Source organism: Gavia stellata, chromosome 26 (assembly GCF_030936135.1).
Source record: "Gavia stellata isolate bGavSte3 chromosome 26, bGavSte3.hap2, whole genome shotgun sequence".
NCBI classification, from domain to species: domain Eukaryota; kingdom Metazoa; phylum Chordata; class Aves; order Gaviiformes; family Gaviidae; genus Gavia; species Gavia stellata.
Window position 1 is genome coordinate 3,385,446 of NC_082619.1, and position 17,740 is coordinate 3,403,185.

At 46.8% G+C, this 17,740-nt stretch overlaps 1 protein-coding gene across 1 annotated transcript in view; it reads left to right on the forward strand.

Annotated features, from left to right (window-relative positions):
• Positions 1-17,740, forward strand: part of POU2F3 (POU class 2 homeobox 3) — a 41,726-nt gene that overhangs the window by 4,130 nt on the left and 19,856 nt on the right. Inside the window, exons 2-4 of the mRNA XM_059829737.1 lie at positions 558-611; positions 1,413-1,481; positions 12,582-12,616. Of these exons, the coding sequence (XP_059685720.1) occupies positions 558-611; positions 1,413-1,481; positions 12,582-12,616 (158 nt within the window). The remainder of the gene's footprint in view (positions 1-557; positions 612-1,412; positions 1,482-12,581; positions 12,617-17,740) is intronic.

Genomic DNA, 17,740 nt, shown 5'->3' on the forward strand with positions numbered 1-17,740 from the left:
TGGCCAAAAAGCAGATCGTTTGCCATTTGCACACTGGAAGTTTGAATAGGGGAGAGAAAACCTGAACAAACACACAAAAAGGCCTGTCTGCTTTAGTGTGAGTAATAGAGGGAAATAATAGGTATAAAAACCTATAGGGTTCTTCTCACCCTTTTGGCTGTTTGGAAATAATACAAGGCATATATAGGAAAGAGGAAAAGGTTTGCGTGATGCCTTTAAGAAGGCTTCCACCTGCCTTTTCTACCACAGCAAACACTGGCCCAGCTTCCACACTGTTGTTATTACCCGATGCAAATCGGATGACTTCTGTGGCCGGGATTGGCTGCAGGAAGCACATGCAAATCAGTTGGTTCTTTATAAAAAATTATTATTATCTTTTTTCCCCAACTAGCCTGGAAAGAGTTAAAATTCCCATGCAAAGGGTAGAAGAGTGTGGGGGGTGTCCATCTGAATTTGAATAGATATTCTTCCTTCTTTCACTGGCCTGTACTTTGCCTCTTTTAAGGAGGAGATGAGCGATCCAGTGTAAAGTTGACTATTCCCACCTCTTCTTTCAGCTGTCCCCGAAGGAGAACGTGGCCCGGGGTGTGGTGGCAGCCATCACTTCAAGGGTAAATGACAAATTTATTGGCATTGATAAGGCTGGGGGGAAATATGCGGGAGCTTGATGGCAAAGCAGGCTTCTTGCTCCTGGGTTGGGGACAGAGCTTTGGAGCAAGGCAGCTTCTTCGCCGTTTGCCAGGGGCGTGAGCACGTGCGTGTGGGAGAAAGCAGGGAAAATAGTTTGCAACTAGGATCAGATGTATTGAGAGAAACAAGCTGAATTTGCGAGGGACTGGGAGGGGAAGGCAGGCTTCGCTCCCCTCTCTGAAAGCATCTTGCTCCGTGCCTGCCTTTCTGAGGCTGGTCCTCCCTGCGTGCACTTTGTACAGCACCAAGCACTGGCCCGGCTGAGCCACCTCGAGGGACCGGGAAAGGATGTGGGAGAGGAGGGGAAAGCTGGGGGGGATTCCCTGCCTCCACAGGTGTGCTGGAGGGGGGTGTCAACCTGAGAGCCACACCAGTTGGTTTGGGAAGCCTACGTAAAGCTCGGGGGAGAGGCTGGGATGGCTCCTGCTGGTTAAACAACCCCTCATCCTCTGTGCGGGAGAGGAATGATGCGAAAGGTGAGAACGCAGCAGCAAATTGGGGAGGGGGAAAGGAATGAGGGGGATGCAAAGAGCAACAGGAGGGAAAGTGCATCCTCGGAGCTGATGAATATTCTAGTGACTGTATGTTGAGGAATCAGAAATTTGAAAGTCTGATGGTTTATTATAATTACACATTCATTTGTGCTGTTTAGTGGAAGCCACATGTGCCTGTTGCCTGGGACTGTGACCTGTTATTAAAATCAGTTGTGCCTCCTTTTCCAGAGATCAAGATGAGCGGTGATGCGGCAGATTCCACAGATACTCGGCATGAACCCGACCAGGTGGAGCCAGGTAAGGAGGGTCCGGGATGTGGGGGGCAGGCGAGCGAGCCCGAGGAAGGAGGGGATAGAAAAGAAAAGGGGGGACATGGGTGCTGGAAGTTTCTGTCCGTGCTTTGCTTGACTCCTGTTGCTGCTACATTGCACTCTTCCAACCAGCCTGGGAGTTGATCAAGAATGCGCTCTGGGCTAGGATTGCGTTCGTATCTTGATCAGCATGCAAGATCCTTCTGTAACAGCAGTGAATCAGTGTGTGTCTCAGTACTGTCCTCTGCGGTTTTAGCATGGAAGTATGCTCACGTCTTGCCAAAGGAATAATGCCATTGAAATAGTCTTGGTCCGCTCAGTTTAGCAGAAACGGCTCTTCGCTTTACGCAGGGTTCGTGTCAGGAACGTTTCCTTAGACAAAACTCCCGGGCACTAAGCCTTTTTTGGCCACGTATATGTAGAAAAATGGGAGGGACTTTGGGAATAACCAAATCCAGCTAGGTAGTTCCAGCAAAAATATATCGCTCTTCATCTTGAAGCATGATTGGGTTTCTCATCTCCACTACTCCCACCAGACGGCTGCTCAGACTCTTGCTGCTCCATGGCTAGAAGCCCCAGTTTTCCTTGAATATGGAAACCTGAAGAACAGGGTGATCCTTTGAAGATGATAGCACCAGTGTTAGCACTGATTTCTGCCAAGTTATCTACCAACTTCTGCACTGCCACAAGGTGTGATATACACCATAAAAATCAGTTTTGTGTTTTCTGGCATCACTTCTGACTGCCACTGCCTGCAGTGGGCTTTGACTGCAAGACTTCGAGGCTGTAATTTCACAAAGGCTCGTGGTCAGATTTTGTTTTAGGCAAATAAACAGCAATAAGAAATATTTTTAGCACCCACTATGTATAAAAACCAAAGATTATTATAAGAAACAGTGAGGTTCTTCTATAGACTTAGAAATAAACACCTTGTAAAACTAAAACTCATGGAGACTGTGGAAGAATCATTGTTCTTTGGGTAATGAAGAGCCTTAGCTTGGGGTGGGGGAGTGGGATGTAGCAGGAGATGAAAACTTTACATGGAGTGATTTTACTGTTTCTCTCTTGCTTTTGTCATTGGAGAGGACTTACTTGGAAAAAATGAGACCTTGGTAAAGCCAGAGAAACCTAGGCATGTTTTAATGGGACTAAATCTACCCCTTTATTTACACCGTACATTGAGGACTAGCAATCCTCTGTGCTCTTAGCTATTAAGCTGGGTTATTTGACATAATCTAAGCTAGAGATAAAATCTGTTTCTATTCATGTCGGTGAACTCTGATTGACTTTGGTCAGGTCAGCTTCTGCTCAGGGCTTTCAGATGACCCCAACTTGTTCTTTGAGATAAATGTTTCCAAGCTGTCTATGGCAACAAACATGTTCCCAACTTCCCAAGCTCTTTCAGAAAACCCTGGTAGCTGTTACAGGGCCTTAAATTGGGAACCAGAGTCTCCTGAAATGTTTCATGCATCTTGGCACACAGAGCTGATGGATAGCATTGCTGAATCAAGATTAGAAAGGCTGCATTATTAGGAGAGTCGGTATTTGGTATTGGCTGTTACTATATGTAGTGGGAGACTCTCGCTGCTGATGTTGCAGTCAATAGAGTTAAACAGGCGAGAAGCTGGCACCACACTTGATTGGAAAAAATATGTTCTTCAGCTTAAGCTTCCCAGACAACCATTAGTGTTAGCTGTAGCACCTCTTTCTAGTGGTAATTGAGAAAAGAAAGCAGAGAAGTGAAGTCAATTTGTTTTAAAATAATAAAAATGTTCGCAGCAGCATTAGCTTTGCTCTAGGAGCCTTCAAATCAAGCAGGGAAATCAGAACAAGTAAATCTCCTTCATTTGCAAAAGACTGACACTTCCCTGTGGACTGACACAAGGAACCTGTTTAAATTATTCTTTTTTCTAATACAGTCCCTGTGACTTGCGGATCTGTTCAGGATCTTCAGAGACCACCACATCACACTTAGTTGTGAGGAGAGACACTACAGAGAGTTAGGAGCTCCTTGCGGGACTCCAGCAAACAGCCACGACCCCTCCGTGGGGTGATGGGTCCCTTGCAGGACTTGGAGGAGAGGGTGGCCAGGGCAGGATCGCACGCTACTGCTCAGCTGTGTATGTTATGCTTCAGGTGGTGTAACCTGGCACATCAGCCCCACTGGCAGTCGCGACCCGCCAAGCCCACGGAGGGCCTGCCTTGATGCTTTACCTAAAACCTCTACGCGTCTTTGTCGGGCTTTTTTTTTTCCTCCTCTTTCCGACCATTCTGTTTATAAACAACAAAGCTCTTTGTACTGAACTTCCCTGGAAGTTTTTATTTTCCCTTATACACATTGTTAGAGGAATATTTACTGCAACACCTAATAGTATAGTGTTTTGTTTACTAGCTTCATGTGGGAAAATCTGTTTTCCAATGACTCATTAATTGAAGACCGATTTCCTAATGAATTGTACCAATCCACACAGCTCCCCAGGAATCTTTTTACCCCCAAAGGAGAGGGCAGTTATCAAACTAACAATATTGTAGCTTATAAAGAATGGAAATCCTTCTAGGTGAAGATTTACAAAGGCCTTTCATCACCAAAAGATGCAGACTGGCTCCAAGAAGAATTAAAAAAAAAAAAAAATACTGAAGGGAGTTGGTTGCCAAAATGCTTTTGTAAACCAAGCCCTTGATCTAAAACTGATGCCTAAAGATCTGATGGGAAGTGTCAGTAGCAGAAGCATAATCTCATCCTTTCATATCTCCGCCAGTTCTAGGCTTAGAGGGGAAAAAAGGGTAATTTGGGGCATTGTTTTTACTTTGAAAGTGTTTAAAATAATCGTGGGGCTTTTTCTTTTTTGAGAAAATTGCTAAAATTGTTCCTCTTTCATAGGTGGGTAGGAAAGCTAAGCTTTTTTTTCCTTCTTCATCCACATCAATTTAATAAAAAATGCTTCAAAACTTTCAGTAAGATGTTCTCCAAAACACCATGTTTGATTCCACCCCTCATGTCTACCAGTTGTAGTGAAATTTTGCCGTTTTACAAAAAGCCATGACTTAAAAAAAAAAAAAAAATCCAAGGAATATCACCTACCCTACCCAGTCCTGTGAATCTTAAGCCCTCCTTTACTTTAACTCTACTTTTTTATCACAGTATGTGTGTGAGGGGGAAGAGGGGAATAGGCAGGAGTTTCTCCCCCGAGGGCAGTGGGTTGGATTGCCTTCCCCATCACCCAAGAGCTCTGTAGGTCAGCCCCAGACGGAGCACCGGGTCATCTCTCTGGTCTGAGGGTCCTCTTTACCCTTTCCTGTGTGATGCCAGCGTGGTTTAACGCTTGGCGTGCGGCAGCTGTGGCTGGGCTCGCAGGCAGTCCCGCTGACTCCATGGGGGGTAATGACAAGCGTGAGTTTTATGCTTGGCTGTAAGCTCTTTTCATCTTTTTAAACTGATGAAAGCCATGCCAGCAAGTTCTGGGTTGATTTTTTTTATGGGAACTGTGGGGGCTTGGCACTGCAGAGTGTCGCCCCTGGTCTTCAAGCCGAGAGGCAGAGATCTCCCCCTTCTTGTGGTTTATCTAAGCCCTCTGTATCTGATGCAACAAAATGCTGAGGTGGGACTTGCCTCTGTCTGTCTGTTTGTTTGTGTCAGACACTTGTTCCCTGTTTATCTGCTTGATCAAAACAGGTTACACCAAGCAAAGCTACTTCCCTTTGATTTCATCTGTTGAGGCTATGGGGGGGAAGCCAAAGCTTTAACAAAAGGGCGATAGGGAAGCTCTTCAAACACAACCATCGGTAACTGAATAGCTGCAGGCGCTCTGAACATCTTCCCTCCCCACCCTGTAACACGGGGAACTGGCCAGCCTGCCAGGAGCCCAGGGCGGGGTGCACGATGGGCATCCCAGCACACGGGGAGAGGAGCTGGGGTGTGTACGTGTGGGTGCAATATAGGACAGCCCTACAGCATCATCGCTGCCTCGGGAGCAGCTGGTATGGCTCCCTGGAACAGTGGTGTTGGTTGACCTGGCAGCTTCATCCGGCTGTGTCGGGTCTGGGACCTGGAAAAGCAGCAGCCAGGCAGAGGAGTGCGGTTTCATGGGGAGGGCACATGGAGCCAGAAAGCTGGGCTCTTGGCCTGCTTCTGACTCTGGTGGCAATGGCAGGGGGTTATCTAACCCTCACAGCTTGGGTAACATATCCGGGTCCATTAGGAAGCAATAAAGCAGACATCTTCTCTCTGAAGGTGAGGAAGATCCTTTCCTTTAAACCCCAAGAAAATGAAAATGGTAAAGAGCTATGATGCGTCTGCTTCTATGGTCTTGCAAAGTGCCCTTTTTGAGGAGACACTCCTGTGAATGTCATTCTTCTCCCCCTGCATCCTCAGCTTCAGCCAGCTTGTGCCTGTAGAAGGATGTCAACATGAGACACCTTCCTCCACTGCTGCCACAAGACCCCTAAGGTCCCCTGGCAGTGGAGGAGCGGAAGCAAGGGCAGCTCTGAAACTGGACACCAAAACTTCCACCCAAGCAAAAACTCCTCCCAGTACCCCAGCTTCTACGTCAGTACATTTTGCGTTAAATCCATATCAGGGCAGATGGAAAAACAGGGACCTTGTCTCAGTCTGTGTCTCCACCACACACTCCCTGCTCAAACGTAATTAAGTCTATCTCTGTTCCTCAGCTCCAAAGTGAGGGTCCCGATCTCTCCTCCCACCTTTTTGCCAGGGCATAAGCTCTTTGAATGCAGGTGCCGCTCTCCCCAGGGATGGGTACAGCTCTGGGCAGAACGGAGCCCTGTTCTCTGCTGGGCTGGGAAGGCTGTGGTTTATTGTATTCTAATCACAGGTGTCAGGGTAGGGTCTCTTTTAAACTTGATGGCTCACGCTGGAATAGGGTATGGTGGCTTTGACCTCTATGTCAGCTTCTAACTCAGGCAAAAGGAAATATGCCTGAGCGAGAGATGTCAGACTGAGCAGTGCAATGGCTTGTGTGAGATGAGTTGGTGGGTGCTCAGGGTGTACTGCTCGGTGCACGGGGCCACTCCTTGTTGCACGCAGCAGACAAGCTAAGGGCTGCCCAGTCTGAGCTTTTTTCTTTTGCTTTTTGTTGTTACCTCTTCAGATCAGGCTGGAAACAGATTGCCAGGCCAAAGTCTTTTGAGGAAACTTGGCCTTCCCTGGCCCCACGCTGAGCCTAGTCCTTGGCTACGCCTTTGCTCTCCAAGGCTAGCTCTCCCTCGTGAAACTTTCCTCAAAGCCTCCAGGATTTCTCTTGTCTCTTCCCCCCGCAGCCATGCACAGCCCCAGGACAAGTCCCGAATAAATGAAAGCAGCAGCGGTCGGGCTGGAAACAGCTGGTTGCTATGGCAATTGGGCCTGCTCAGGATTTGCATAAGGCTGATGATTTTCATAGCACAGCCACATTTAAGGCAAGCAGGAGAAATTTCCATATTCCCAGCTCCGAGTCAGTTGGGGCGTGGGGGAGGCCAGGAGGGGGATATTTGAAATTCAAATGAAGGTGATTAGGGTTTGAGGTTGGGTTATTTTATTTTTTTTCTTAAACATCCCATTATGGAAGAGGATAAAAAAGGATGGGGAGGGGAAAGGGGAACAAAAGGCTGGTTTGACTTGAATTAGAGGGGCAAAGGAAGAGCTGGTCTGATCTGCCTCTTGCCTCTGGTCTAAGAGAAGAGACTTGCCCTCTCCCAGCACCTGCAGGTGAAATGTTTTCCGTGGGAACAACTGCTGCCCTCGGGTTTCCTTCTGGAAAGTGCCCGAGTCTCCCACACTCGCTGTCCTGCTTTCTCCCCCCAGTTCCTGCCCCACATGAAGGGTATATTGCTCTCAGAGCTGCAGTGGGGCTAGAAGATGGGATTTCTTTGAGGCATTGCTGACAAAGGAAAGATGTTTTTATAACCCAGGGGTTTCCACCCAAATGAAACATTTGAGTCTTCAGTGAAAGCTTCCTCTGGAGTCTGTAACCATCTGACTGAGTCAGCACAGATTCACTTTTCTTGCTAATCAGCCTGAACTTTCCCATGGAGATGCTCCGATGCCCCAGTTTGGTCCGTTTGTGTCTTTAGAGCAAACGGTTAACATGAAAACTGCAGCCCTAGCTGGCTGCCTCGAAAACTCCCCATCCTGTTCACACTTTCCCCTGCTCCCTTTAAAAAGCACTTAAGGTAAGCCTTGGGAACAGCGAGCATCCCCGCAGCACACACAAGGATCCAGGGAACTGACTGGCGTCTGCTCAGCTTCAGTTTCTACTCCCCAGTGCCACTGGACACAGCTGGAGGGGATCAGGGGTAGCCACTAAAGTGGAGAGAAAGTGATTTAAGTGAGTTCTTACCACCCAGGGCTTTTCCTGCTAGTTCTGGAGAAGTTGCTGGTCTGACTGCTGGGAACGGTAGTTTGGGGGCTATGACTTGGTATTTGCTTGAGCTTCCAAAGTGAATTGGAATCCTGAGAAGTGTATTTGATGCTGAATATATTTTTTGCTTAACAAAACCACATCCTTCTCAGTGCAGGTGAGCATTTTGCTTCATTTACAGCATGTGGGTCAAGTATTGTTTATTGTTATAATAACTGTTGCCACTCTTTTCTTTACCCGCTCTTGGGTAATCTTTTAACTTCACATGTTGTTTGAGGTGAGAGATCTGATTCTTGTCTCAGTTAATATGAACAAGTTAATTTCTCAGCTTCTAGAAGATGTACCTTGAAAGGCATTCTGCATCTGGCCTGCTTTGTCAATCTCTGATGGCATTGTGCTTTATCAGCCAGAGTGCTAAAATCTTCAGGATAGGTGAGATTAATCTTAATTTTAGATATTCAATACTTTGAGGCTGAAGTCTGACCTACTCACCCCGGGCTCCTTGTACAGTCAATGATGAAAATAGGTATCTCCAGAAGGTGATTCATCTCTCTGCCATCTATCTCGGGGGCGAGACGAATTGCCCTCTGGAAGCGCCCGCTTCCTCTCCGTGGCTGTAAAGGGAGCCTAGAGCAATTGGCTCAGAATTAGACACCTAAAAGTTAGACATCTAAGCCCAGGCAGCTGAATCCCCTGCCTGGTGTCTGCCTGGCACTGTTCCTCCATCACCGTTCAGCTGTTCTGAATTTCCCTCTCAAATGCACGCAGCAGAAAACTGATTCCCTGTGGGAATTCCCCAACACCTGTTAAAGATTGAAATCACCTTCTCATTCCCTGTCCCTCCTGTGCAGCTGAGATCAAACTGTGAGGCGAATTAAGTGTGTAGTTGGGTGGGAAGGGGGATAAGGTTAGCCTTCTGGTTGCAGCCCTGTTTTTGTCATCGGGCAAAGAGCCACAGGCAGCTGTCACTCCCCATAGGTGACATCTGCATGTTGCTGCATGTGTTTGCCTTGCAAAGATGAAGGCAAGCTGCAATCTTGATTTTACTTTTCTCCCATTATGCGGCTTTTATCCTCAAGTGCCGGGCTGGCTCGGTGGCTTCCAGTGGGAATCGTGTCGGTTCTGATAGAGCACTTGTCTTTGGTTTTCAGAGCAAACGCCACGTTCCAGGTGGGGGGAACAGCAGCGGGTGGGGGGAAGAGTCCGGAACTGTTCTGCTGCTCCCATCTCCAGAGAAACCTCCCCAGGCAAACTCGCACCAGATCTGATGCCAGTGCTATGCAAAACAGCTGCCAGGTGAACCAAGGAGAGCAGCACAGTCCTTGTCTGCCGTGCTGCGGGGAGCCAGCTGAGCTTATCGCTGCCTTTTTCCCCCGTCCAGAACACCCATAAAGAGGGGAATGAAGGCTTGTTTGATGGGTAAGCTCCCGGGAACCGTTGTGCAAGGGGCTCAAAGCAATCTTTCTCCACTTAAATCCCAGGGCTTCCCCCATTTGATGCAGTTTAAGGAGGGGAGGACTGTGTCTAGCAGACGCTGGAGACTTTGGATCCCATTGTGTCTGGTTGGTGTAGCAAGAGGCAAGTTGTTGGCTGGTGCAAAGCTCCATTAAAATTAGTGGAGTTCTGGCAGTTTACAGCAGCCGAGAATCTGCTGCCACTTACACTTTTCTTTCTTTTTATCTCCTGGAGCTAGAAAAGATTAAATCTTAAGTGCAGATGTTGTTTCAACAGCCCGTTCCTCTAAGGGGAGAAATGACTATTTCAGTGTGAGTCCTGATGTTGATAGAAACTGGGAGGAAACTGAGTCTGTTTTTAAAATATTTGTAGGAAAGTTACTGATTTAACTGAAAGAGGAGAGTTGTTATCCCTATCACACCCAAACCTTGGCTTGCAGCTGGAATCATTTGAATTTTACTCGAACTCAAGCTTTTACTGAAATAGAAAAATATGAGATTTGTTTGCAAATAAATCTGTGCACAAACACTCACTGGACCTGCTGCAACGCTGAAGAGATTTGTGTATCCAGCTCCTATTTACATAACCACTGGGAGCAGAAATCACCTCGCCCAGTTTTAAATATCTCACTATTGGACATCTAAGTCTGAACTAGTTGCCCCTGGGTCCCTTTGTAGTCAATAAAGAGAAATAGTCGTCTCCAGAGGGCCATTCATCTCAACTTAAGATAGGCGTCTAAGATAGGTCAGATGAATGGCCTCTGGAGGTGCCTATTTCTCCTCGCTGTCTACCAAGACAGCCTGGGGCAGTTATCTCAGACTTAGACGCCCAAGCTACGACTGAGTTAATGTCAATCTCCATGCATGTTTGCAGTATGCTCCACTGTCACAAAATACCTGGCTGAGATGCTCCCGAACACCCCTGTTGATCTGCAGTGGGAAGTGCAAGAGAACAGAGGGTAGGACTTGGAGGAAGCTGTGTCTGGCCTTGTAAGAGGGGAAGGGAAAAAGAAAGGTAGAAGTCTGTTGGCTGCACGTGCTTGTGAAGGGAGGAAAAAGTAAGAGGTGAGCTTGGAAGAGGAGGAGAGAATATGCTGGAGAACTTGGACCTGGTGGTAGTGATGTGGAGTGAAACTCCGTTCCAGCTGTGCATCTCAAGTTTCAAGTTTTGGGGTATATGATAGTGACTCAGAGCCATCATCACTGGGACCTAGGGATTTCCCTCAAGGTCTTTGAATCTTGCCTCATCAACATGCTGCATTTGAACGTGAGCGAAACTCTTGTATCCAAGAAACCAGAAGATTACCTTTTCCTTCCTGTTCTATTTTAGCAACTGGGAACTTTACTTCCTCCTTCTCTCCTCCTTGCCTTTCTTCCCTTTAGCTGCTGCCTTTAGATTGCATCAACCCCCCGTGGGTTTCAAAGGTAGAAACTGCAGGCCTTGAAGATCCTCACACAGTCCTGCTCAGGTGTGTGGATGCTGATTGCGATCATCTATTAACACTATCAGCATTCCCATCGTTAGATGTGCAGTTGTTGGCTCTTGGGGCGTAGAGCTGGAACGCAATGAATGAACAAATTCCTCGGGCAGGAGCAGCTGGAGAGAGGTGGTCAGGGAGCAAACGGTTACAGTGAGAGGCACGGGAGCACGAAAGCACGTGGCAAGTTGGAGGTTGTAGTAGAGTAAGGAATTACGTGGAAGAAGATAAAGACCTGAGATTGGGAAGAGCAAAAGCTTTGAGAAGCAGGTCAGGAGGAAGACAAGAAGCGAGGGCAGGCTCTAGCACAGCAGAAATGCAGACAGGCTGGGGGAGAAGGTGCAGAGCTGGATCTAGGCTGAGTTGCAGGTGGTAAGAAGATAGAGGAGATTTCAGATGGGGGGGGGGGGGCAACAGCTTGTTCTGCTGTGAAATAGTGTTCTGGCATTGTTTGATAGTGAAGACCTACAGCTCAGCCTAACAAGAGCAACAAAGGCAGCTCAGTTTTCACAGTCAATGCTGTTAACATGTTTCAGATTAAATCTCCAGAGCTGTTTCTAGATAGCAGAGAACAGGGTGCCGTGAAATTGTTATCATTGACTAAAATATTTTGCCATCTATGAATAATTGTATGAAGCACGCTCCCCCTGAGGATCTCAAAGAACCATGCTGATTCACCAGGGAATATTATGTGTATAGTGCAAGCTGAAAAACCGCGTGCTAGATTAGGGTAGAGGCTTGTTTGGTTGAAGAAAGCAAGTCAATGGGAGAGTTGGATTTGCACTCCTGCCTGCACAGCCTTTCTTAATCGCTTTCCAACTTTTTGCAAGAGAGACATTAACTACTGAAAGCATGATGTGTTGAAGCTTGATCAGATCACAGGGCACAGGCTATGCTTTATGGGGAATGTTATACTGGAAAAAAGAGGAGGAGGAGGCCCTGGGGGCTTGTGCCGGTGGGATGTGAACAATTTAAGACTATCACAAACTCAGTTGGACTGGAAGAGAATGACTTAGGGAATGGATTGCAAAGGGAAGGGAAGGGGTTTCTTGGGGTTGCCTTTGCAACTGAAGAGGCTTCGTGGAATCCCTTAAAGCATTCATATCTGTGGAGCATACAACCTTTCCTCTGTGATGTTCTTGATGAATTTGGCAGGTGTGATGGGGGGGGGGGGAATGTTTATCATCAAAGGGGAATGAGTGAGGGCCTGTGCGGTACCTTCAGGCTGAAACCTGTCTGATTTTTTTTCCCCCTGTGCCTGCCAATCTCTTTTGGAATCAAGGAGACGCCTCTTGAGCACAACCCCACGGCACCCTCTGTTCCTTTAGATATCCCGTAATTACTCAGTGCCACACGGGTTCCTGAAGATGTCTGGTTAACAGCCTTGGCCACCTGTTTGCTAGCCTCTCCCACAGTTAGTTCTTGCTTTATGTACAGTGTCTTGGTCCTGGATTTCCCTGGAGATCTGTAACGTCCTCTAGCTCACCTCTGCTGGAATCTCCCTTGCAGTCAGTGAGCTTTCCCCACCCCTGCTGCTTGGCCAGGTATCTCCCAGGCAGAAGCACTTCTGTTCTACTTCAGCAAAGGCTGATACCACCAAATGTTGCAAAAACTGCCTTCATACTTCCATTGCTGCATTCGCATTGACTCCACCTTCCCCCTCCTCTCCTTGCTCTTACAGTAAACTGAGCTGGGCTAGCAGCATGTCTTTCGTTATGTGTGTTCTAAGTTCTGGAAAGTTTACATCAATGCTGACTGTCATTAATACTGAGATATTTTTCTGTTTGTTTCATTGTAGGCAGTGAACAGAATGGGCTGGACTTTAACAGGCAGGTAAGACGCTCTCTGGGTTACCAGTTATTCTCCTGCTTTCTTGAATTACTGTTTTTTAATTGCTCATCTTGCTGAGTCCCAGGCAGCTACTGCTAAGAGATAAAAACTGTTAGGTCAGAAGCTACCATTAAACAGACCACATAAGTTCTTCCTAATTCCCCGTGTGGGATAGAATGACAGATTAAGCTTCTGGTTTCCAGGCCTCCCTATTTCATAGAAGTTCAGTTAATTATAGAGTTTCTTAAATCACCATTTGCTGGAGGCTTTTTCTGGCTTTTTAATTTTTTTCCATTGTCATTTAGAAACAAAAGGGACCTCAGTTACACTGGCAAATGTGCAAATCCAGCCCCAAAGCCCCATGCATTTCTACTGCTTGTGACATTGGTTCTGAAAGCACTGTGGTATGCAAGTCTAAGAGCGCAGGGCTGACTCACAGGAATATCAGCAAGGACTGAAGATGAGGTGGTTTGAGGTCTTGGAGTGCGTAGGTCAAGACTAGGCCTGCCTACAATGGCAGATTCCTCTTTGCAAGACAGTGAGGAAAGGGACAGCAGATAAAAGCAAGTGCTTCGTGCAGGGCAAGCAAGCCCTAATTGCAAATGAACATGTGAGGGACCATTGTCTTTGCTATGTTTGCTGTTATCCTCCTGCTTCATGCGGCTAAAAGCAACCCCTGTCTCACTGAGTGCCTGGAGATTTTCATATGTGGCTCTAAGAAATCCCCGAATCTCACATCAGAATTGCAAGGGGAGGAAGGTGACAGCCCTCTGGAGAGTATAGATCTTGAATCTGTGCAGACACATGAGAAAATGCTCTCTGAGTTCACAGCTAAGGACTCCTGTGGCCGTCAGTGGAGCTGGACTCAGACCTTGTACAGAAAAAGAGGAGGTCTGGAGAGCTGACCCGCTGATCTGCTGCAGGACTCCAGGGGCTGGCCGGGGAGCTGGCGCAAGGAAAGCAACAGGGGCAGTCACTAGCATTTGAAGCAGATGTTGGCACTCTTAACAGTACAGCAACCTACCTGCTTCCAACCGTGCATTCCCCGAGTTCAAGGGCTGCAATCCTTTGCAAAGGATTCCTGCTAGCAGCAGGTGGGCAGCTGAAGCTTTTTTCTGTCCTTCAAGCTTGCCTTGGTGGCTCTGGTCTGACAGATGTCAGCAAGCTGCTGTTTGTTTGGTTGGTTTGGCTGCTCTGGTTTTGGGTGGGTCGAAACTTCCTATCAAAGGTGTCTTAACACGTTCAGCCATCTTCCAGGTTTTTGGAATACCCAGCTGAAAACAAAGTGTCTTGTGTCTCCAGCTCTGTGGATTGCAGAGCCCAAAGCACAGGCTTTCTACACGCCAAGAGAAGAATCCAATCTGCTTATAACTAGTGAGAAAAGAAAATTCCCTCAAGATAGAAATAAGCTATGAAAGTACAAGATAGTTACATGTTGCAAACTTTTCCTATGGCAACACCACAAAGATGTTAGAGCTGGAAGCTGGGCTGAGGTTAATCAAGGAAACGTTATTGACTGTGGTGAAGCAGTGCTGATTTGCACCCACTGATGATTTGACCCATTATCTTTAAGATCCTAGTCCTCTGCGTGCCACTGAATGAGCGGATGTAAAGTTGTAGGGGCAGACAGCCTTGCAGTTAGTAGGATTTGGGCCAGAGTCTTCTTGATAGCAACATCCCCCTCCCAAAAAGAGATTGTGGTTTTATGGCAGTCTTTTGTAGCATTCATTTCCCACTTTTGTTTTTCTCCTTCCACGAAAGGGGTACCGCAAAATCCCTTTCGTTTGTGCCAGCACATCTGTTTGTGTAACTGCGTAGCAAACCTGACTGGGGACTTCTCAAGGTTTAAAAAGCAAAAGCCTGTGAACAAGCTCATTTTAATGCGCTGCTTTTTTTTCCAATCTGGTGCGATTCCCCGGAATATAGATAGCGTCCGCAGCAGGGGTTTTGCAGTGATGTCAGGGATGGGGTTGTAACAGTCCACCTGAGCGGACACAGGCGTGTGCAACTGGCTCTTTGTCTCCCCCTCTTGGCCCTCTCAAGGCCATGTCTAGACTTGAGCCATTATTGTTATTGTTGTTATTATTTTAAATGAGCATGAGCCCAAATGCACACGGGTTATACACTCACGTTTCAGGTTGACCTCAGCTATTGGTGAATTCATCTTCAATTCAGCAAATAGATTTCAAATGACGAGAAAAAGGAAGAAGGGAGATATGGAAATATCAAAGTGTTTTCATGTAAAATCAGGTGCCGAGCTCTTTCATTAGGAGTGGAGGTTGGTGGGTTTTTTAATTTTGGTTTGGGGGTTGAGGTTGCTTTAGGGTGGCTTTTTTTTTTTTTTTTTTTGTTTTGTTACCTTGCAATTCAAGTTTTCAAACTGAAGCCCAAACTGGTTTGAAACCCAACTCCAAACTGAATGCAAGAGCTGCTGAGCTCTCTTTGACTTTATTTGGAGTGCTGGGCGCTAATCACTTTGAAGATCGTAAATCTCACATCATATAAGCCTCTCCCCCAGTCTTTGTAGATGGCCTACATTTCAGGTCTGTTTCCCTCCCATGTTATGCTCCAGGCGGGAAGAGAAGGGTGGAGTGACCTGGTTAGACCCCTTGCTTGCCTACCAATTCCCTGCTGTGGCTGCTCTCACCCTGAAAATGGGGAGGAGGGAAACTCTTGCGGAGTTTGAGGTTTTCTCGCAGTTTGTGGGTCAGCCCTGCGCTTTATGAGAAAGCTGCCTTCTGATCCCTCAGCCTATTTGGCAAACATTTCTTCCCCCCTCCCCTCTTCAAACTCTCCTCCCACCTGGATGCAACAGTAATTTGTATGTGAATGAGAGGGAAAAGGGTGTGTATCGAAAAAGAAGCATCTTCTGCCTTGCCTATCTGGTTTGGCTTTTTATTTAGTGAGTCTAATGCTGGTTGTTTCCTGTTTATATCAAGGGAAATGCAAAGAGACCATAATAAACTTTCACCTTCAGTGCTGGCAACCTGAATAGGGACTTCTGCTTCTTGACGGTTTGGGATCATGTCCAGAGTATGTCAGGGACAGAACTGAGTAACTCGGCAAACACGGCTTCAGAGTCTTGCCCTGGAAGGTCATCGAGTGGGACCAGGAAAAGATCTGACTGAAAGTGTTGAAATCAAAATTTTTCCTTGCTATAATGTGATAATCCTCACCAGGTGATGCTGCAGCAGTCTTACCAGGTCTTGTCTGGTTTATTTCCCCCTTGGTATACGCAGCATTCAGCCTTTAAGGAAATACTGCATTGTTTGTTTTTGTAGATGGCTCTGAAGAGAGCTGTTCTGGAGAGCCAGGTAATTCACCCTTTGTCTGGAGTTAATCCCTGAGATAATATTGCCTTCTGGAGTACACACATGGAGCTAGGGCTGCTGATTTTGGGAGATGGCAGGGTTTGTGTGCATGGTGTGACTGTTGTAGCCCAGCACAGTGCTGTGCATCGATCCACAACTGGAGGAGGAAAATACCCAGATGCTGAATCACTGATTTCTTTTCCATCAGGAAAGTGATGTATAGGACAGTGTCATCTGTTGGTCCTTGCAGCAATGCAGTCTCTGAGTGCCAGGAAGGAATGAAGGTTCACATCTCCTCTCCTTCCGGAAGAGGGAATGAGAGGTCTTCTCCAAACTCCTTCATGCTCTCAAACGCTAAGTTGCACTCCAGTGCTGGGAGAGAATATGTCTCTTTCAAAATAAAGCTGAAAAGTCATGTGTTACCAGTGCAGGAAAGGCTTAGCAGGATCTGCATGTGCTCTGCATCCAAGTATGTCATGCAGTTTCATTCCAGCAAAAGGCTAACCCTTGCAGAGAGGCTGTCATTTGTTTAATGATAATGACAGGTTTGATATTTGTATCGATGTAAAGGTGATCCTGCCATGAGACTTTACAATATTTAAGGCAGACAAGCAGGCACTAGTGTGCTTGACCAGCCCAGGGCTCAGCACAGCTTTAATTTTCCTGTTCGTTCTTTACTCCTATTACTTTATTTTCTTTGGTTTACACCAATAAGGGGATGTAATAGGGATATATAAATCCCTCTCTTCCAGTGGTCAGTCAGCATCAAATAATTGAGCTGCTTAACATTCCCAGTGAGTAGGACCCGAATAGACTTTTTTTGGCCAATTGAGTGTGTCTGCTAGTACCTCAGAAAAGAGTGGTGAGGGACTGGGTTCTTTGAAAAATTCCTCCCTTCCAAAACCAAGTGAAGGATCCTGTGTGTTTCTGCCCTGCTCTCTGCAAGAGGTGTCAAAGGGGTTCCCCTCCCTCAGGACCTCCTTATCTAACTCATCTCCCTGTCCTGTTCATATCTGACAGAGTTGTTGTCCAAGGGAACTTTAATTTTTGAGGTTTATGTGGGGTTTTCAACTGCTGTTTTGAGGTAATAGAGTAAGTTGTCTCAGGTCTTCACAGCTGATGCCCTGTAGACACATGATATAAGCAATTAAAGTGGGCAAACTGCATCTGAGATCTAAAATCACTGGTAGCTCTTTTTCAGTGCCATTAATAACACTCTGACCTTGTTTGGTACTTTCCACCCACACGTCTGAAGGTACTTTGCTAATGAATTTAGCATCCTGGTGCCTCTGGAAGGTAGGGAGGTGTTTAACCCTGTCTTACAGATGAGGCAGACACAGACTGACTACCTGGCTTTTCCCAAAGATGCTGAGCACCGTGATTGCAGTTGAAATCAGTGGATGCTTCATGGGACAGTTGCCTGTGGACATTGAAGCATATTGTAATCCAGAGAGCTGCTCCCTGGCAGAGCCGGGATACGGACTCCGATTCTCTGATTCATAGTCTTGTGCTCAACCACAGACAAGTTCTTCCTCCCCTCCATCCTTTTGAAGGTGGAAAGAAGGGCCTAACTTGCTAGGTAGTTTGTTATTAATATCTGGGATGCAAAACTCCCTGCGGATTTAATTTTGCTCAATCAGGGCTTCCCTCCCCCCAGGGATCTCTCTCATAGTTTTTCATTCCACTTTGTGTTCCCACCTCCCCCTAATCTCATGTGTTCCCTATATGTCATTTCTGTTCCTGCTTGGCTTTTCCTTGTGGGTAGTTCAGGTTTCAGTCTGCCCTCCAGATTTCCATCCCAGTCCTGTTTTGCCCT